Consider the following 22,326-nt stretch of genomic DNA (forward strand, 5'->3'; position numbering starts at 1 on the left):
GGTCTTCGGGGCCAGAGTGGTCTTCGGGGCTAAAGTGGTCTTCGGGGCCAGAGTGGTCTTCTGGGCTAAAGTGGTCTTTGAGGCCAAAGTGGTCTTCGGGGCCAGAGTGGTTTTCGGGACCAGAGTGGTCTTCGGGGCTAGAGTGGTCTTCGGGGCCAGAGTAGTCTTCGGGGCCAGAGTGGTCTTCGGGGCTATAATCGTGCATTTCCGCCGTAATTTTGATCTATCACAGACAGGTAACCAGAATTAATATACATCTCGTTTGTACTTCCATGAAGAGAGACACTTCATGTTTCCAATTTTCTGGAGAACATTAAAGAGCCATTGATGCTTGATAAATTATTTGTGTCCTTTCGGGTGTCAAAGACGTTCTATCTATCTATCTATCTATCTATCTATCTATCTATCTATCTATCTATCTATCTCCAACCTAAAAATGAGTGTCGATTGAAATAACTCCGATATTTGCTGATGTGTATTTCGGCGATTTTTTTTCAATGCTGATTGGTCGGTAGAAGCGATATGACGTAGTGCATTGTTCATGACGCAACACATTCATAACATCACGTCATCTGAACGATGCATGTTGTAAGTACACCTACCTCGTTCAGGTTTCGTTCTTTCACCATTCATCCCCTCAGGACAGAGAATCCTCAATTCCTCGTAGCTCGGTACTGCCAGCTACCCACTGTGATATTCTCACGACATGTGAAGTACCCAGGATGCAGGAGTGTGATACAGATGTAAATGCGGATATTTTGACTCGGATATGCACAAACTGACAGCAGTTGATATGAAAACACAACAGTAAAGTGACACAAATTTGATCGTATGTCTTCTCATAACTACGTAAGTAAGTTGTTACTAAAGTCTAAAAAAACATCTTTTTGAGTTTACAAAAATTGGTATGCCATATGTCTATAGGCCTGTGGACTTAGAACTTCTGAATACACTCTTGGATCACTATAGTCTAGATATATGCTAATGGTTAGAGCGTCCGCCCGGAGAGCGGAACGTCCGGGGTTCGATCCCCGGCCGCTTCATACCAAAAGAGGTTAAAACAAGGACTGGTCGGCTCGGAGTCAGTATACTGTGTCTGAGTGGGGTATTCATGTTAAACTGCGGCATGGTATCTCAGTGTGCTAGCACTATAAATCGGCATCAGTCCGGACTGGTACAAGCAGACACACACACACACACACACACACACACACACACACACACACACACACACACACACACACATACCGTCGCTATATAAGTGCAACAATCTTGGACGCGACGTTAAACCCCATTTCACCTCACCTCTAGATATATGCTAGTTTTGTTCGATAACATCCATCCAGAAACTATTCATAAGATGAACTGGTCATACGATACTCGCGTTACATAAACTGTATGTATTACATTGGTTGAGTCAAAACGCATGCGCTCATCATTGATTTAGTCACGCCTGAATTCACATGGTCTATATGCACTTCACACAGCACATGTCAACGTTGCACAAAACTAAACATATTAACCAAACACATGAAAGTATCGGTTTCTCGTTCGCGTTGGAAGTTGTAGATCAATTTTCCAAACCGAAAAACATTCACACAAACGGCTTGTCATTCTGACCCTAAGCGTCGGCAGATGCTGTCGACATCCAGCTGCCACCAACACTCCCCGACACGAGCTGTCCTGACACTTAAATGTTGGTGTGGCTGCTGTTGCTATCATAATGGATGTGGAGAAGATGTCAGAGAGCAAGCACTGGACTGACACATCGAGGTCATTTCTGTTACAACCAGCGTGTCACACAATCTCAAAATGTGCCAAAGTTGTAACATGACTTTAGATGTAACCGTGTGTGTTTAGGTGTAACATTACGTCTGTAACCACCGTGTAACGAGGATGTAACATGACGTCATATCGACAAAACCAAGATGGTTGTTACAGACCTGATATGAGACCGTATACCGTCATTAACAGCCATTTTGGATTTTCCAACACCCACTTCACATATTTAATGAAAATTCTGGCACAGAAATTCGTTATTCGAAGCTGTTTTGTGTTTTAATATAATTAATTGTGATGTGCCGATGCATTAATTTTAAAGAAACCACGTTCGTGACTTCATTAATAAAGTAACAGAGAAAAAACGGAGGTTACTGATTAACAAATAGCAACGTCATAGAACATAATATAGGATGACGTCACAAACAAGAAACGTGACGACAATGACGCTACTTAGCAATTAAAGAATAGATAGCAATCCATGGTTAGGGAAAAAGCGTACTGCTATCAAGTTACAGTGGCCAGAATGCCTGGCCCAATATATTTTTTCTGATAACCTAATATGACACCGTATACGGCAACTTAATACACCATAACTAATATTGTAACCCCAATGTTTTCATTGTAACACTAATTAATGTTAAACAACATAGACACGTATACAAATACAAACAATAATTATACATCTCAAATGCCTTGTTTGGGATTTTGTATCGAGATCAGATATTTTATTCAGTTACAGCTACAAAATCTGAAACTTGTTAATTAAAACCATGAGCCTGAATTTAAAAAAAAAGAAAAACACCATGCAACAGTGTAATTGTTGTGGCAGGCAATTAATTGTTTTCAACAGTCTGAGGCATAATTATTTTTTTTTAAATTTTGGGGACAATGCTATATATTAAATGTTTCTGTTGGCATTTGTTTGTTGTGTCAGCACGAGCAATAAGTGTGTGTATATATACACAAACAAACAAACAAACAAACAAATGCCAACAGGAATATTAAATATATATCATACATAAATCTCCCAGCGTCACTACAAGGGAACTGTCTGCCGGGGAGCACTGCATTGATTTGTCGTGGCTCATAATGCACTGATAATAACCCCCCGATAATGAACACAACAATCGGTTCTCTATGACGCATCCATCTATCACATGAGTACCACTGATGCAAATGTTCAATATAGATAGGCCACAACTAATAACCCGAGTCAGTCTCAGCAAGGTTTAGCAATTTCCTCGCCGATTTGAACCGAGTGACAGAAATAGATGATTATTATGTTACTGTCAATTAGTAAATCCTGGAACCTCAGGCCCGTCTTGTCACAACTTTCTCAGCCTGACTTGGCCAGCGGTGATCGGATTGTAAGGTCATGGCACACTAAGGAGCCCTAAGCTTCGACATGGCTCCTCGAGATCTCATGAACAGACAGTGATAGAAGTGCTATCTTAAACAGTTGTAGTCGATATGTTTGTTTACCGACTCACTTGATTATCAACAAACAAATCCACTTGCACAACAGATTCATTGATCAAAGACGCATGTTGTGCACTGATAGCGCCATTTACTGAGTCAGCTGTGGCACAAGACTGAGCCATATTTGTTCAGACGGTTAATAGGCCAAACAAACTGATATCAACACCTATCATGTCAAAGCCAAATGGGAAAACAGTTTCTATTCTACATAAAAAAAATCGTTTACGCGAAGTCCTTCAAATCGATAAATCGTTGAGACGTTTTGGATTCTATCGTAGTGAAAGACAGTATCAATACTGGTTATTAGTATATCGGGACTCTCGCTTGTCTCAAAGTACGCGATAGTCGAAATCTTCCAGATATCCGTACGAAATGGCTTTGAGGGATTTCACTGTTTTGCAGAGTATATGCATGTATGACCCACGACACAACGCCTCGGCTATGCGTCAAGCTTGATAAAAATACATTCCATTAAAAGACCTTCGAAGAAAGCAAACTTTGTGTTACTTTATTTCAAATAAAAAGTACAATCTTTCCAAAAGATAGCTATATACTGACACAGACATCACACACACCATCCCAGAAAGTTTTGCCCGATTCTTAAATTACACAGAAGCCCTTATGCTATTACTTTGTCACTTTTAGAATTATATTAGTAAACATCTATAACAGGTCTATGGGCCCTAAAATGTACAAATAATAATTTGCCTGACGGGGCTTTGGCCTGTCAACTTCATCAATAAACTTAGGCCAGACTTTACCAGGAGCAACTTATACTCGGTTTAGCCCTTGGACCCCCCTTTCCGATCTAGCCCTCGTTTCCAATCCGCTGCATCAGCCCCCCCCCCCCCCCCCCCCCCCCCCCCCTCCCCCTTTCCGATCTAGCCCTCGTTTCCGATCCGCTGCATCAGGCCCCCTGTTCCGACTTTCCGTTGTCACACCCCTTTACGATCTAGGGTTAACAGGAGCGGTCGGGTAGCCTAGTGGTTAAAGCGTTCGCTCGTCACGCCGAAGACCCGGGTTCGATTCCCGACATGGGTGCAATGTGTGAAGCCCATTTCTGTGTCCCCCGCCGTGATATTGCTGGAATATTGCTAAAAGCGGTGTAAAACCATGCTCACTCACTCACTCACTCACTCACTCACTCACTCCAGGGTTGACAATCAAACGCCCCTTCACGATTCTTTGGGCTAGGTGTGAGTGAAGGTTAGCTATCACTCCTTCTATAACGAACTAATATCATGTAATTTGGGGTAAATATGAACAATATGTTTTTAAAAAAGTTTCGAGTCTCGCGGGAAAAAATGGCTACCGCGCATGTGCATTAAAGTAAACAATCGGGTGGCGATCACTAGGTAAAATAACAGTAATCATTTGTGATAGCGCCCGTGGTCCGGTGGCAAAGTGTTGGCTAATTAACTCAACTTCAGAATTAGAACTATGACACCTGTAAGTGTATACATGCATACCTCCCATACGACCGACACCAAGCCCCAATCTCCCCCAAACGTCATGGCCCCCATAATCACGTGTTCGCCAGACCCGGTATTCCGAGATATCGACCACACCACACTTGTCACGGTTGCTACAGATTTGATTTAGTCAGGCCGTAATTAGATCCCGCGAGAATCTAAACTTCGCAGTAGCGTAAACACAATGGTTGACTTGTATATCTATTTACATATCACGTACACTGAGTGATTATGTCACTGTTCGTTATGATCTAAGAGTGTTTGATTTTTATCTAAGTGTCGTTCTTTATAGACACGTTTAAGCTTGGAGTGCGCTGAGGCTAAAATACATCATTTGATGAAGGAAGCTGCAAGAATAAGCCCATCTGGAATAGAATAAAGGTTCGATTTACAAGGCTTATTCCACGGAGAGCAGCCGTGAGATTGCGCGTTGACCTGGCAGTGCCGTTTCAGCAGTAGCTGTAGATGGTTGGTCTGTTCAGGGCGTTTGTTAGTTATACGCCGACCGAGCAATTTTCCCTCAATTTCAGTTTACAAATGTGAAGTTGGAACGTGTCAAATACGAAAGTGATGCTGCCATTCTCAAGTCTGAGTTTCTACGTATGGAGTGGAATTGCGTGTCAGCTATTGAAATTAAATCCATAAATTAAGCAACGGTGATCACGGAGAGTAGGTGGATGGGTGAACGTGCCTGGCAAGCGTCACTTCTCTGAGTTGTTTTAGAGCTTCGGGCCTGCCCCACACTAACACATATTACATGTTGTGTCCCTTTAGGCAAGTGACTTTGTTCCAAATATGCCTGTGTTCACTCTGCAGTGAATGAGTACATAATCGGTAAATTCGCTCGACTGACACTCATTTCTGAACCGTCCAGCAGTACAGAACCATCAACAAAATCAACATTGACATTGCGATTGCGTCCCCAATTCTTGGCTCGTTTAAGAAAACTAGGGAATGCCTTGTTTTCATTATGAGTCTTGAAATGCTTCCCAAGAGAATCACCAGACAAATAAATGTATGCAAAAGTGCAAAATACAATAATTATTCTTTCACGAAGAGCCTCCATATTAAGCAAACTACGCCCTCCAATTATAACTGGTAAATATAAGTGATTGATGGTAAGACCGAGGTATTATCATTATTAATGTCATTACCATTGTTATTATTATCCGTGACATAACACACATGATTTTAGAATCAGCGTGTTGACATATAAATCGCATTGCAATATATCGCAATGTATACGGAGAACTGTATTGCGATACATATTGCAATATGTATTGGGGCCCAAATGGTACTTCTCCTTTCAATAATCCAGACTTCACACTGCGAGATGGGTAACTGGACAAACGAGACTACCTATTACGTCATCAATATGGAATGGTAATGTAAACAGCGTGAAGCATATTCTGTTTACATGGTTTAGATAGGAACCCAGTCCATCCAGTGCCCGAAAATAGTAGATATGATTTATATAATCATATATTCATTCATCTGTGATTATAAGGAGCGGTGGGCTAACCTAGTGGTTAAAGCGTTCGCTCGTCACGCCGAAGACCCGGATTCGATTCCCGACATGGCTATAATGTGTGAAGCCCATTTCTGGTGTCCCCCGCAGTGATATTGCTTGAATATTGCTAAAAGCGGCGTAGAACCATACTCACTCACTTCTGTGATTATACCGACAATATCCATACACAAAGGTTGTATTGCGATACATGTATTGCTGGCGTCCGTATTGCAATAACCGGTGTAGCAGTTATATCACACATCCCTACATGTGATGCAGTTACTAGTTACATCAACATACAATAAAACTCATGAAAATCCGGATGGTAACGTTCACGAGGTAACCAATTTCGGGATGAATTGATTGTTAGAGAGCAATGGTCGTCGGATACATATTCGAACAGGGATTTCCTGACTCTAAAAGTTGTAACATAAATTTGGGGTGCGCAGCACGAAAACATGCTCCACACACTGAACTTGTCCGAGTGCATGCAAGATTCGTATAAACTACGTTGTAAAAACGAAAGAGAACGTGTTCCGTATTCTGATTGGTTGAAAAAGACGGATTTAAAACGCGTAAATCTTTCAGGGCCATATTCGAATTTTAAAAACACTACAAGGCAATCGCTATGGCAAGGTGGGGGATCTCATCCGTTTATATTGAATTTCAAAAAATAATTATGCAGAAAAAAACTATATTTGATTTTTACAGCATCCCATAGTCTGTCATACAGACCCAGAAACAAATATATCAAATACAGCCCATGCAGGTCTACAATATTTGGCAAGACTAGATATTGAAGAAAGTCTCTTGGCTCCGTTTTGTTATATTATATGACTATCATTTATCAACCTCAAATACTAGATCTTAGTCTTAGCATCCCTCTGACCTGAGACACATTCAGGTCATTGAAGATTACACACATGACGTCATAGAATTCTAGATTGACGTCATATTTGAGTACGCGTACTGCTTCGGAAAATTATCTATTACGTCTAGTATTTACAATGTCGATAACTATTTTGTGTTTTCGGGTGTTAATGAGTATTCGATTTGTAAATGCAATTTCTGGTGTCCCCTGCCGTGATGTCGCTGGAACATTGTTAAAAGCGGCGTAAAACCATACTCACTCACTCAGTATTTGATGCGAGGACAATTTTAAGTTTTGAAACCCCTGGCTTACTCCGTCGGTTCCAAATGAAGAAGTTTCAGAACATTAAATATTCATTAATACCGCATATCTAACAACATGGAAAGTTCTTCTCCAGAATCAGCTTGTTTACGAGTTAAACAAAATTATTCTACGCTGTCATATTTTATAAATAGAGGATGTTCGACATTTCCTGTCAAATAACGTGTTTATCTTAACGAGTGACCTGACAATATTGATATGTTTATGAGAGGTGCAACCACGAGTTAAGTTGTCATCTTTATCAAGCCATAACATAACGTCAGGATATTTGACAAGGTAGGACAAGTGTTCTTTTTATTATGCATATTCTTACCGATCTCCACGATCTTGCTATGAACAACATTGTCAATGAAGCACACTAAATGTACTTCCAGGATAAAGGGTTATTTCTCATGAGTGACATATCAATTTTAATTTTTTAGATAATTTGTTTGTTTGTTTGTTGTTTAATGCCGCACTCAGCAATATTCCTGCTATATGACGGCGGTCTGTAAATAATCGAGTCTGGACCAGACAACCCAGTGATTGACATCATGAGCATCAATCTACGCAATTGGGATACGATGATATTCATCAACCAAGTCAGCAAGCCTGACCACCTGATCCCATTAGTCGCCTCTTACGACAAGAATGGGTTGCTGAAGATCTATTCTTTTCTTGAGCTTCACGGGTCTTTTATAGATAATGAATACAGTATTTCACAGATTACCATGTAATAATATCTGAAATCTTGCTACTTTGAGTGTTGAATTGGGGTTAACGCCGCTTTTAACAGTATTTCAGTTGTATCACGGATTGTATGCTTGATGTGGGAGGAAAGTCCGAAGTGATGCAGGTCTCAGACGTGTACCACACTGGTGAAAGCACGGGTATGGTGCTAACAAACCTAGAAACATAATCAGGAAGAACCGAGATTCGAACCACGGTCATAGATGAACAAGGGACGCAACTCTGCACAGTGAATTGGCGCTTTAGACCACTGGGCCACCCGTGCCCTCTAGGTACGGTAAGTCAGGTGCGAAAATATTGATCAATACATGCATACCAAGTGATCATGCAGCCATTTTAAAATGCTAAGTGAGTAGGCTTACTTTGACAGGGATCTACACTAGATATTGATACACACAATACACATGAATAATTATTCTCAGGAGAGACGTAATTAATTGAAAGTTACCCCGGTCACCACACACGACGCCAAATGGCACGTTTGCATAACTTTGAATAAGAAGTAGGTGTTTTTGTATTACGAATAAATGTTATTGCCCGCATAGTACAATGTTTATTTCTAAGGGACCGACCATCTCTCTCTCTCTCTCTCTCTCTCTCTCTCTCTCTCTCTCTCTCTCTCTCTCTCTCTCTCATACCGAAATCAATGAATTGACGGAGCAATTGATCACATTCAATGTCGGTGACTATGTCTGGCCACCTGTTGTCAATGTATTGCTCTGTCAGATCATTCGCATTATTTCGCTGTCATTCAGCAGCGAGTTTGAAATATATCAACCGTTTATATCATATATCAGAACACTCAGTTTGAATTGCAATCGATATACCATCTAACCCAATGGGTCGTTAAGTCTCATCAGAAATTTTCTATTCAGTGGAACTCTACATCATTCAGTCGACTGTCTCGTTGTCACACTCAGCTTTATCCTTGATGATTCTACCTGCAGCCTACATCTACGACTTTGCCGTAGTTTTAACAAAGTGGTCACACAGAAGCTGTCATTTATTTATCCGATTACCAAATGCTGCAAACACAAATATCGAAAATGTCAAAAGTGTTTATTTTATACATGAGCTGAATTAAAAAAATCGAATGCCATGAATATGCGATTTGTGAAGAATTGTTTAACCATTTCAGAACTGTCATAGTTCCTGCGATCAAAGGTCATGTTCTATTTTAATTAAAAGTCAAGCATTGGCGATTATGATTAATATTTACGAGTACATCAACGATTGTTAATAGCAACAACTTGTTATTATTTCCAGAGAAATAGTCTGTTTAAAATGACATGTTATAATATTACTTAGTACCATCACAAAATCATACATGACTGGTATTGGTAATCGTTTTTATTTCCAGAGATAAGTTGTTTTTCTTTTTTCGTAAAATTATGTAATGTAAATTGGATGATGAACATTTGGTATTATCGATTGTGAACATCACGGCTATCATGCTTCCTTCCTTTTAACTTGCCTCTCAGGTTGTAGCATAATAAATGAGATTCGGGCAATGTTTACCAGACATGAAGACTTCTCTCTTCTTGTACATTGTCACCGACAGCTTGGACATCTCACTGTGGTATACATGGTTAGAAACACAGTCATTGAGACTGTAGAGCCCTGGAAGCGGGCATGTCTCTATCAGCACATGGCGTCAATGACGTCATTAAGTTACACATACTTATCTCTTGAATCCAATGATTTGCTTTCATATTGAGTAAGTATGATGTTATCCGCAAAGGATATATTATAACAGATGGCACATTTGATAACAAAATCCAGTTGGTGACACACAAAAATATATGATGTAGGGAAAGGAAGATTACTTTTTGACTCGTGCCACCGAGGTGATGTTGAATATAAACTGTCAATGCAAGAGAATAACAAGTCTAGATTTTACAGATTGTATTTGGCGTAAAGGGCATATAGCTGTGGAAATTATATGACTGGACCACTGAAAATCAGTGATGACACCAGGTGTTCGCGAAAAAGGTGAGCAAAAGCACTCATGGCAATTCACTAAATATAATCGGTTACCATGTCTTCACGATAAAAACATCACTTGTCATATTACGCTCAAGACTGTTTACAAAAGGAAAAAAGAATGATTTTGGATAATAAATATAACCATACGCTTGTGTATCCTGAAATCTAAGTAATAAATTCAAATCCATATTTTTGAAATACTGATAGGCCACAGCCCCATAGTTTTGTGCAAATCGGTTTAAATTTTCATCGATTCGTGTGGAAAAGTTGATTTGATAATTGAAGAAACTCGCCTTTATTCGTGGCCACATTCTGAATGAATTGTCACATGTTTGTAAAAACGAGGTGTACTTTGCATAAAAACTAATGGAAAAGATAACATTTCTCAGTAATTTTTAAATGTTATCACGTAGCATGACACTGAATGTGTTCAGGTAAAAACTTAACTTGGCTTTGCGTGTGTTTGTGATGGTGTCACCGGTGAGGCAGGATACGCCTTTTGCGAACACCTATTTTAGTTTGTCAACATTGTTTTATGAACATTTTCTGAACTTTAAGAGGCATCTATTATGTATAAAGTATCCCAGTCCAATTTATTTTTTGTGTTCCTAAAAGGAGTTTTACCAATGTTGGATGGATGCCAGGATCCAAAAGATGAAAGACCCATACCTTATAGTGGTCTCATAGCACTCTGAGTATATAGAGGACGACTAGTCATAGATGAGGAGTAGAGAACAACTGGATGATTGGTGCGGGACGACTAGGTATTTTTATTTTGTTTGTTTGATGTTTAACGCTGCAACCGATGATGCGAGCAACGAGCCACACGGTCGGAGAAAGGGGATGCGCCCTCAGCTAAGTCACCGAGCATGACCACCCGATCTATTTGGTCGCCAATTACGACAAGCATATATGTGTATCAGACTCTCAGATGTTGTATAAAAGTATTACAAAACTGCTTCCTGATTGCTCAACTAGATGGGCAATTCAAACTTTCAGCGGAGTGAGGCTGGACATCCTGCGTAATCCCCACGGGGTGGGACTATTAGTTCTGGACGCCTCTTACTGGGCGACTAGTACTGGGCGACTGGTACTAGGTGACTGGCACCGGACTACTGGCACTGGACTACTTGTAGTGGACTCAAGTATTGGGCGACTGGTACTGGGCGACTGGTACTGGACTACTTGTAGTGGACTCAAGTATTGGGCGACTGGTACTGGGCGACTAGTACTGGTACTTGGCGACTGGTACTGGGTGACTAGTACTGGTACTTGGCGACTGGTACGGGGCGACTGGTACTGGGCGACTAGTACTAGGTGACTGGCACCGGACTGCTGGCACTGGACTACTTGTAGTGGACTCAAGTATTGGGCGACTGGTACTGGGCGACTAGTACTGGTACTTGGCGACTGGTACTGGGCGACTAGTACTGGTACTTGGCGACTGGTACTGGGCGACTGGAATTGGACTACTCGTACTGGGCAACTAGTACTTGAATAGTAGTAATGGACAGCTAGTACTTGACGACGAGACACCAGCAACGCGATATGGATAAAGTGAGTGCGTTTTACGGCATTGTGAACAATATTTCATTGAATCGTTTCGTGTTAGCCTGGTGTGTAAGGAAAGCCAGATGAGATGCAGATCGTAGACGTTAAGCACCCTGGGCATGGTGCTGACAAACCTAGAAACATTTACGGAGAATGAGGGGTTCGAACTCCAACCGATATTTGCAAACTAGCGGGAGTTCTTGTGAGTGCCCATTCTTCCGTGTAAACTAAACATCTCCGGGACTACCAACTACCAACAGTTTAGTATGAAATTAAATCGGAAGAAATAACAAAATACGAAATCCAACGGTTGTACATTTTCCACATAAAATTACATTTTGAAAATCCCTGGACATGTATGATCGTACAAGATATGCTTGATGTCGGTGTTAGTATCTACACCAATCTCGCATTCATTGTAATAAAGAAGTTGTACATCCATAGAATTATCTCCCTTGTTCATTATACCAACTTCTAAATGCCACTTAAAGAAGATATATGAACGTATTTGCATGATTTTAATTCGCTACAGAACTGTCTAAAACCATTAGTTGGTTAACATGACTGCAAGTAACCCTTCACACCAGTACGTAACGACACGTAGTGATACACGGTAACTCACATCACAGACTGTCGCTGTTCTTGATAACACAGTTTGATATCTCTAGTCTATCATGATACGTAACCCTGGACCCATTCATCATTCGTTCCGGAAGTGACGCACAATAGCACGGAATTTCTCTCGTCCAAATGAGTGATTTGATTGGACGGTTAGTTTTAACGTCATATCAAGGGCTCAGAACAAAGCAATGGTAGCAAATGGGTTCAGACAGGTTTTATAATTGAATGTAGATATAATACATAAGTAATAAAAATAAGATGATGATAGTAATAATGATAATAATAATAAAAATAAATATATTAATAATGCGGCATTCCACTCGCGTGAATGTCCATGGCGCTACATTATTATTACCCCGTCAATGGATCAGTGTCGTTTCATTCTCAGCTCCCTGGGGAGTATACAGTCCAAGCTGCCTGTGAGGCGCTAGAAGGTTCACAGTCAGATTACTATCATTGAATAATGGAGAATGATTTCATGTTGAATATGCTTGCGATCCAATATGTCGACACCGAATTTCGGTTGTTAACCTTTTCGAGTTTCCAAAATCGCACAAACTGTGCCATTTAAGGAGACACTCATTTCCAGATGAAAGTCTCTAATAAAATTTGAACTATGTCCCTTTTGGGGTTTTTTAGCCAAAATTTGGCACTGGATTAACCAGGGCCTGATGTGAGTAAGTGAGTGAGTGAGTATGGTTTTACGCCGCTTTTAGCAATATTCCAGCAATATCAGGGCGGGGGTCACCAGAAATGGGCTTCACACATTGTACCCTATGGGAAATCGAACCCGGGTCTTCAGCGTGACGAGCGAACACTTTAACCACTGGATTACTCCACCGCCCCGGGGCCTGAAGTAGTTCGACAGCTTTCACTGAAATTCTAAAATGGAACCTCCTGAAAAAGGCATGAATGTCAATACTGTTTATACGCTTATATGCGATCATGTGACATGTATCGACGTCGTCGCGAGTTTATTATGACGCTATAGCACTGAGTACATCGCATATAAAACTCGCATTGAGACGCGTGAAACCCTGTTTGGTTATAAAGTGCCATGATTTAAATAACATAAAGTCACAATTCCATGTAAATAAGATCAGAAAACCTCTCTTGTTCCCTGTTTATATAGACACTAAATCAATGCAAAAAAACAAACTGGATATCAGCCACGATCTTTAGCTCACGACTAGCTCTCATATATGTCATTCAAATTGACTTTGTGAATAGCGTGATGCAGTGCCGTAATGCTAAAAATATGAATCCCTTTACCTTAAAGCAATTACAGAAAACATGTAAATTACATTTTAACCGCTTTTTGGAGGACAACAAATTGGTCATGCGCGGTCTGCTTAGGCGATTGATTCACCGCCGTCGTTATTACATCGTGTCGTTCTCTCAAGGTCATGGAGGACGTCTAACCTCACTCCACTGAAAGCTTGCATTTCTCATTTAGTTGAGCGAGCAGGGAGACGTTTTGTAAAGCTTTAATGCGAGATCTGAGAGTATTCGGTATTAATCTATTAGTTTTCTGTTTATGGCCAAGAATTAAAAGCATTTGGATATGATTACGTTTATTGGCCATTGAAGTGCTCTGTCTAAGTTTCGGTGTGTTTTTGCATTGCTACTTGTATTTAGCTCACCAGATAAGTATCTATATATAATTATGGACAAAAGCCAGTGTCGTTGTTTCGTAGTAGTCACATGTACCTTTGACTTCGTTACAGTGAGTAAGTGGGGTTTTACTCATTCTGCCATATCGCGGCGGGGGACACGAGACATTGGTTTCATAAGTCATACCCGTATGGGGAATCGAACCCCAGCACTATAATATTGTATCTAATTACCGCCTACGTGGTCCAGTGGTAGAGCGTCCGCCCGGAGAGCGGAAGGTCCGGGTTCGATCCCCGACAGCGTCATACGAAAAGACGTTAAAAGATGGTACTTGTTGTTACCCTGTCTGGCGCTCGGCATTAAGGGGCTAAAACAAGGACTGTTCAACTGCGGCATGGTATCTCAGTGAGCTAGCACTATAAATCGGCATCATTCCGGACTACAACAAGCAGCCACACAAACACACACACGTACATCCACGTCGCTATATAAGTGCAATTATCTTGGACGCGACGTTAAACCCCATTACACCTCACCTCACCTTGAATCTAATTATACCCGTATGGGTATTCGACGCAAGGATCAAACAGCATGCTATCCATGTGTTCTGTGAATACGTGTGCTACCTGGTGACCCGGCCCAGTACAGGGCCCAAGCACTATACATATTAACTGTCATGATCGGGTGGTCAGGCAAGGCTACTTGGTTGATTGAAGTCACCGTACCCCGATGGAGTTGTTCAGAATATCAGCCTCTGGTTTGTCTGTCCCAGGCTCGATTTATCTAGAGGCTACGGTGATATGCTTGGAATATTGCCCACAGCACGTTAAACACATTCACTCACGAATAAACAATGCTTTTAGGGGTGGGTGAACTGAGTTGAACAATATTCCAGCGATATCGGGGCGGTAGGGTAGCCTAATGGATAAAGCGTTCGCTCGTTACGCCGAAGGTCCGTGTTCGATTCCCCAGAATGTACAATGAGAGAAGCCGGTTTTATTGACCCCGTCGTGACATTGCAGGAAGTGGCGTAACACCATACTCACGCATTGAAGTAATAGCAGAGAAACCAGGAATGGGTTTCAAGCATTGTACCAATGCCGGGGATCGAACCCTGGACTTCAGCGTGACGAGCGACGCTGTAAATTAAAGCCACAAAACCCCTTCCATAACCACAAGAGATGTCTGCTAAAAGCACAGTCGATTGTACGATTCCGACTTATCGTAAGCATGTGTTTATGAAACACTATCAAACAGCCATGACACCAGGCGTTACCGTTAGACTACCCCCACTGCCTTGTGTACATCCATTACATAAGTTCGCTCTGTCCCCGGAACCATGAAGTTATTTATACCTCTCTGTAATAAAATTCCATGAAAGACGTTTTTGTCATCCTAAGTAAACTTTGTAGTTACTGCTTATATCAAACATCTCTCATCATCAACAACGTCGCTGAAAGTTTATCATGACATAAGAGCGGTTATCAAGAGGAGCAAGCTTTATTGCCCAGAAGTTTACACGGTTGATGATGCCCCTCTCCGAGATGTGGATGCGGAAGACGTTCCAGATTGAGCAGCGTCGACCATAGTTAACCAGACACGCACACACATATAACACAGGTATTAACTGTCATTTATAATATGTCGCTAGGGACGTCAGTAAAAGAACAACTTGCATCAGATAGAGCCGGTTGTTGCAGTTACAGACCAATGCTGTCGTGAGCCAGCAGATGCATGCTACTTCATGTTATGAAAAAGAACGTGATGTATTGGATAATCAAGATGAGTGGCGAACTGCCCTATTTGCAGAGCATGATAGCAAGAAGACACGAAAACACATTTGCTTGTTTTCAGGTCGATATTATATACAAACAGAACTTATTATAAAATCACGAATGTGTGGTGGTCTTAAGTCAAGACGCGATACACACGTCGGTACTATTACGCGAGACTGAGGTTATAAATGCAACGATCACGTATCTGTTTGATACGGTGCGTTTCTGCAGGATTTATCTGCTGAAGTTTGGTGCTATTGCTGAATACAAGGATCAAGACACTGTGCGCAGAAAAGAGTTCCAGAGATAACAGATATCAGAGAGTGAGTGGTTTAAAGATGTTTTGAAACAGTCTACGTGTCAACTTCACGTGGGAGATAAGTTTAAAGTACCATATAAACCTCTAGGACAGGGAACCTTAAAAAACGAAAATATGGGGCGAAAATAAATTTAAAAATACGATGATAAACGAGACAGTTATTTCATTTGGCCTGATGCCAGTATCAACTGCTGAGGCACGAGACAGAGAAGGTTCCATCGATAGATAATGACAACATGTGGATGTTTAATTGAAACATGGGGCGCCATATCTTACCTTGCATTTCTGAATGGTTACTGAATGGACAGTTTTTCCCACTGCGCTCTTCTACCAGATAAATCGCAATTTCATATTCACCGCTGGGAAAGTTCTTCGAGGGATATGATTGTATTATCTCGAACATGAACACAATCAAATTCAGTACAGCTAACTTAACGGGGCGTATCCGATAAAAATGCAGGGCCGATAACATTGGATGTGTTTACAATGTCTGCCAGGCCAGGGTAAGGAAGACATTTTAAAAGAAACGGGGGTGAGTGAGTATGGTTTTACTCCGCCTTTAGCAATATTCTAGCAATATCACGGCGGGGGACACAGAAATGGGCTTCACGCATTGTTCCGTTGTCGGGAATCGAAACCGGGTCTTCGGCGTGACGAGCGAACGCTTTAACCACTAGGCTACCCCAACGAGAAACGGGAGAAATTAATGCTGGTAAGATACCTTTGTTCTCAACCGGTGCCTCTGGGTATAAGGTGTGATGTACCTAGGCTCCAGGGATAAAATCAACTCGCACACAAGGTGCTTCACACCATATACCTCTCTAAACAGGTCGACAACTAATAATGTACTGGTAGTCCCATGTCCCCTGCATCCCATGTCGGGGCGGTGGGGTAGCCTAGTGGTTAAAGCGTTCGCTCGTCACGCCGAAGACCCGGGTTCGATTCCCGACATGGGTACAATGTGTGAGGCCCATTTCTGGTGTCCCTCGCCGTGATATTGCTGGAATATTGCTAAAAGCGGCGTAAAACCATACTCACTCACTCACTGCATCCCATGTCCCGATGTCACATTGGCCACAAGTAATTCATTTGACTGTCAATTGTGCACTGGCTACGGAATACTGTTATCTTTGCATGCAAGGAGACTCTGGTACGTTGACAAACAATTTGGAACAGAGCCTCTGTTTTCGGTTCACTGTTGTAATAATCGTTAAACTTGCCTGAAGATAATTGGTGGAAAGACGAAGCCAGATGAGCCCAATCATTCTGGCGACATGCGCATATTGGACGGAGAAGTGTTGCTTAGCTACATTGCCACACACCTGTGAGATCGTGGTCGCTTCAGACCAGATTCTTGAAGTGTTTCAAGATTATCATTTGAGGCCGTTTTGGTTTTTTTTGGGTGCAACGATCACTTCAAATAAGTATACATGTGGGTGCAACGATCACGTCAAATAAGGGTACGTGTGGGTGCAAGGGTCACGTCAAATAAGGGTACGTGTGGGTGCAACGATCACGTCAAATAAGGGTACGTGTGGGTGCAAGGGTCACGTCAAATAAGGATACGTGTGGGTGCAACGATCACGTCAAATAAGGGTACGTGTGGGTGCAACGATCACGTCAAATATGGGTACGTGTGGTTGCAACGATCACGTCAAATAAGGGTACGTGTGGGTGCAACGATCACGTCAAATAAGGGTACGTGTGGGAGCAACGATCACGTCAAATAAGGGTACGTGTGGGTGCAAGGGTCACGTCAAATAAGGGTACGTGTGGGTGCAACGATCACGTCAAATAAGGGTACGTGTGGGTGCAACGATCACGTCAAATAAGGGTACGTGTGGGTGCAACGATCACGTCAAATAAGGGTACGTGTGGGTGCAACGGTCACGTCAAATAAGGGTACGTGTGGGTGCAACGATCACGTCAAATAAGGCTACGTGTGGGTGCAAGGATCACGTCAAATATGGGTACGTGTGGTTGCAACGATCACGTCAAATAAGGGTACGTGTGGGTGCAACGATCACGTCAAATAAGGCTACATGTGGGTGCAACGGTCACGTCAAATAAGGGTACGTGTGGGTGCAACGATCACGTCAAATAAGGGTACGTGTGGGTGCAACGATCACGTCAAATATGGGTACGTGTGGTTGCAACGATCACGTCAAATAAGGGTACGTGTGGGTGCAACGATCACGTCAAATAAGGCTACGTGTGGGTGCAACGGTCACGTCAAATAAGGACACGTCACTCAGCACGCTACACATGGGTCCACAGCTTGATTTGAATTTCATGCTAGTCTTTATTTGTGGTGTTGACCTTGGGAGCCATGTGCTCACAGCGCTGTGGCAGATCTTGATAGGTCTGGCGAGGATTTGATGGTATTTCAAAGGTAATAGGATTGGTTCTCTGAATACACATAGCATCTGAGATGAGACGCTCTCTCCCATTGTAAGATTGTTTGCTGGTGCCATTGGGCCAGGTTCAGTTCTGATTATCGACACGTCATGTTTCACATGGGACTATTCATAACACGCTCTGTCAGCAGTGCATCCAGACGCCCTTAAGATGTCTCGGTCAGAACATAGCCATTTCCCGGATCGACCTTGACAACCTTTGTCACAATGGCATGTGATTATTCAGTCGGAAAAACTGACATATACAGAATATACAAAGTGGTTATTGAAAAGTCCTCCTAGAAGCAACATTTTCATTAATGAAACGCCACTGTCGTCGAACGACAGACAACAAATGGATGACAGTCAACACGTTTCCAATATCTAATATTGTCCTTTAGCACTAAGGCAAATCGTGTGGTAAATATAAACAACTCTATTCAATGCAAATTTATTTTCAGGTTTTGTATGTTTTCGTGATTACATATGCTATAATAACTGTATCACGTAACAAGGAAATCTATATTATATATATTTTAAAATGATCCAAAGTGAACAAGTACTTGTCTATGTCATCCATTACAGCCAGTGACTTAATGATATTTTCCGCGTCGCCGTTTTGACACACACTCATGTAGGCCAAACATTGTAACCAACCAATCCTTCTACAATAAACATGGTACTGGGAATGTATTCAAAACAGCGGAATCAATACGGGAGTCAGGGGGACGATTACCACATCAACCCTCTCCACACAAATGAATCTGAATTAGGCAGTTGTTAATCTGCCTGACAAACAGTAGCAATATGTCATTCCCTAAATGTCCATGGAGTTGGTATCCAGTGGGTGCAATTGTATAAAATGGGGATTAGTAACAGATTGTCTTCATCCGTAAACGAGGTCTATTATAAAGGATTGGGGTTATTCATCACCCATTCTCAACGAACTTCAACTGCCACGTCATGGTATTGTCGGTACCTGCAGAATGACGACCAGAGCATGCTAATGACTGTGACATAACCGCGGTGTCGGATGTGAGGACACTCTCTACAGCAAGCCTTAACTATAGCTTTCGTATAGCATCGATCGGAGGTAATTGCAGCACAAGCAAATTAGTATAACAGCATCCTCATCAGGGATGGATTATGTATACGTGCTTGTTAGCACAATGATCAGCGTATGTATACCTCCTTTAACCTTAACTCGAAAGCTGTGATAATTAACATTACTAATATCTAATGATGGTTTCAAGAATTAAGCCACGCATCTAAATATGTCTCATTTGATTTTTTTCGTTGACGTGGAAGTAAGCATGCCAAAAATCCACCCGACTGTTGAAGTAAATATATATTCATTGACCACATTTCTAGACCACTTGTCTGATTGGTTTATAAAAAATTATGTTACAATGTATACTCACATGTAAGTTTAAGTTCAGAAATGTAGAAATTTAAAAAAAAGAAAAAACTGTATAATAATTAACCTTTTGAATATGAAGTAGGATTAGCAAAGTCACCGGATAAGGTGAGCTAAAAGGTGAAAGGTTTCACATACGTTTTAACACATTATCCTCCGCCCATGTTGTGTATGATTACAGAAATATCCGCTATGTACATGACATACACACGACAGTACATTAGCATCAGAAATGCCCGTTTAGATCAATGGAGCACAGCAGCCAGTAATAGAACTATAACCACTTTTCCAGTTGCCTTCATATAATATCAACAACTACAGCCGCTACACAAGGCAAGGTATTCATCGGCCATCGGTACCAGCTTTGCGTGTAAACGTGCTGATGAACTGGCGCTGATCTGATAGCCCCTAACGTAATCAATGGCGAGAATTGGAATATGGGGCAATTGGGCACATCCAGTTTGGGTTAACACCACATGGCACTAAATAACATGGATTAAATGAATAAACAAACGTATTAACAGTAAACACATCCCCGAGGTATGCGTTGCAAAATAGTGGTCGTGTAAGCGCTAATCCCTGTTTGTTGTTAATTGCATTGGTTGCTCGGAAAGTACAGTTGTCTGAGACAGTAACAGCAGTTGAGTATATACACATGATGAATATGTATATATATTAGCAAAACCCACATGCTGTCAATGTGAGGCTACGAATGGATTGTGTGTGTACTCACCACTGATGTGTCGCTGTCGTTGTCGTCTGCTACACACGAAGCCTGGTGCCTACTTCGTACACTTTTGAAAGAGCCTCCAGAAGAGGCCCTCTCTCTCATATCTCCATCGGAATGGGCATCTTTGGTAACTCTTTTCTCCCTGGGTTTAGATCTGCTATCGGTTCCTAATCTCTTAAAGAAGCGCGAGATACTCTCTGACCGCTGACTTGCATGGCCCACCGAGTCCGTCAACCGTCTACCATGGCTGCGGGGGGTGGGCTTCAACGACAAGGCGTTTTTTACCAGCGATATTTGCTCGTTGAGCAGTTCAGGCCACAGGCTGAGGGGACAGATACCCAAGTGGTTTTTAATTCTTATTTTACCTCCGTATTTTATAAGGTAATAGGCACAGTCCCAGTTAAAGAACTCCGAACAGCAGGCCACATGAAGAGGAGTACATCCATACCTGTCTTGAACATTGGGTAGAGCTCCGTACCTCAACAGGAGATGGAGAGCATGAGGCTTCCCCTCTATAACCGCTATGTACAGAGGTGGTAAGCTGTACAATTCTTCTGTGCTATAAATTCTCGCAAAATCGAACTCTCCCTCAGTAGTAGACTCGATGATTTCAGGGAGTCGGTCATGTTGCAAACCTCGCGGCACGTGGCTCGCGCTGCTGACTGAATCCACGGCCACCGACACTGTTGTGGTATTTTGGCTGATCTGCCCTGGGCAGTGTTGACGATGTGGACTCAGGTTTGCATGCACAGGCACAAAGACACAATCGCGACTGTCATCAATGCTGGTACTTCCCACGACGAGCCTGGCCTCTTGGCGAGTGTTATTGTTGCCAGCTTCGATCGCACTGCTTGGTCTGCGACTGGCGCTCAGCAAGTTGTGTCCGGGCTCGTTAGAGTCCACCCCATACTTTAGCAGGACTTTGAGTACGTCGATGGAGTTGTTCTGAATGGCGATGTGCAAGCAGTTACGGAACACTGTCGGGACGTCACTGACGTCGGTGTTGAAACTTTCCCGGCGGTCAAGATGATCAATTAGGGTTTGACTTTTGCGGAGTAGAATTTCCACATCCTGACTCACGTGACTGGTGCGCCTACTGCGAGAGTCGCAGCTGGACTTGTCTAAAATACTGCCGTGTAAGTTGACGGGGAATTTGCTGTGATGCACTTGAAGGATTTTTTTGACACCGTAAGTATCATTCTCCTTGAGCGCCTTTTCCAGTTGCTCACACTCTGAAGACAGGTCAAATATAGACGATGCAGTGCTGCTAGCACGTCGGGGTATTCCACTTCCGGTACCTCCAAAAAACTGCCCCGGAACAGAGAGGCTGGTGGGGCTGCTGACCAGATGAGGAACAGGAGCATACTCCGGGACAGCGAGGAAGTCATAACGTAGACTGGGCGCAGGGGGCCTGCCCTGTCCCACGGGCGACGTGCTCATTGCAGCACCCCAATCTTATCTGAACGACATCATCTACAACACAGAATAAGCACACATAAAATACTTTCACGCAGGAAGGAGTTATGTATGAGTCTAGACACCAGGTGGGACAAACCTGCAATATCTTCACACCTATGGTATATGTTAACAATACCTAGACACATGAAGGGATATAAGTGGGACATAACTACCATATCTTCACACCTATGGTATATGTTAACCATACCTAGACACATGAAGGGATATAACTGGGACATAACTACCATATCTTCACACCTATGGTATATGTTAACCATACCTAGACACATGAAGG

At 42.2% G+C, this 22,326-nt stretch overlaps 1 protein-coding gene across 1 annotated transcript in view; it reads right to left on the bottom strand.

The window, feature by feature from the left end:
* Positions 1 to 21,801, bottom strand: part of LOC124138056 (1-phosphatidylinositol 4,5-bisphosphate phosphodiesterase epsilon-1-like) — a 385,123-nt gene extending 363,322 nt beyond the window's left edge. Inside the window, exon 1 of the mRNA XM_046504564.2 lies at positions 20,577 to 21,801. Coding sequence (XP_046360520.2) covers positions 20,577 to 20,675 — 99 coding nt within the window. The 5' untranslated portion in view covers positions 20,676 to 21,801. The remainder of the gene's footprint in view (positions 1 to 20,576) is intronic.
* Positions 21,802 to 22,326: the final 525 nt, after the last annotated feature.

The sequence above is a fragment of the Haliotis rufescens genome, unplaced genomic scaffold (assembly GCF_023055435.1).
Source record: "Haliotis rufescens isolate VD_foot unplaced genomic scaffold, xgHalRufe1.0.p SCAF_12, whole genome shotgun sequence".
Taxonomy (NCBI): domain Eukaryota; kingdom Metazoa; phylum Mollusca; class Gastropoda; order Lepetellida; family Haliotidae; genus Haliotis; species Haliotis rufescens.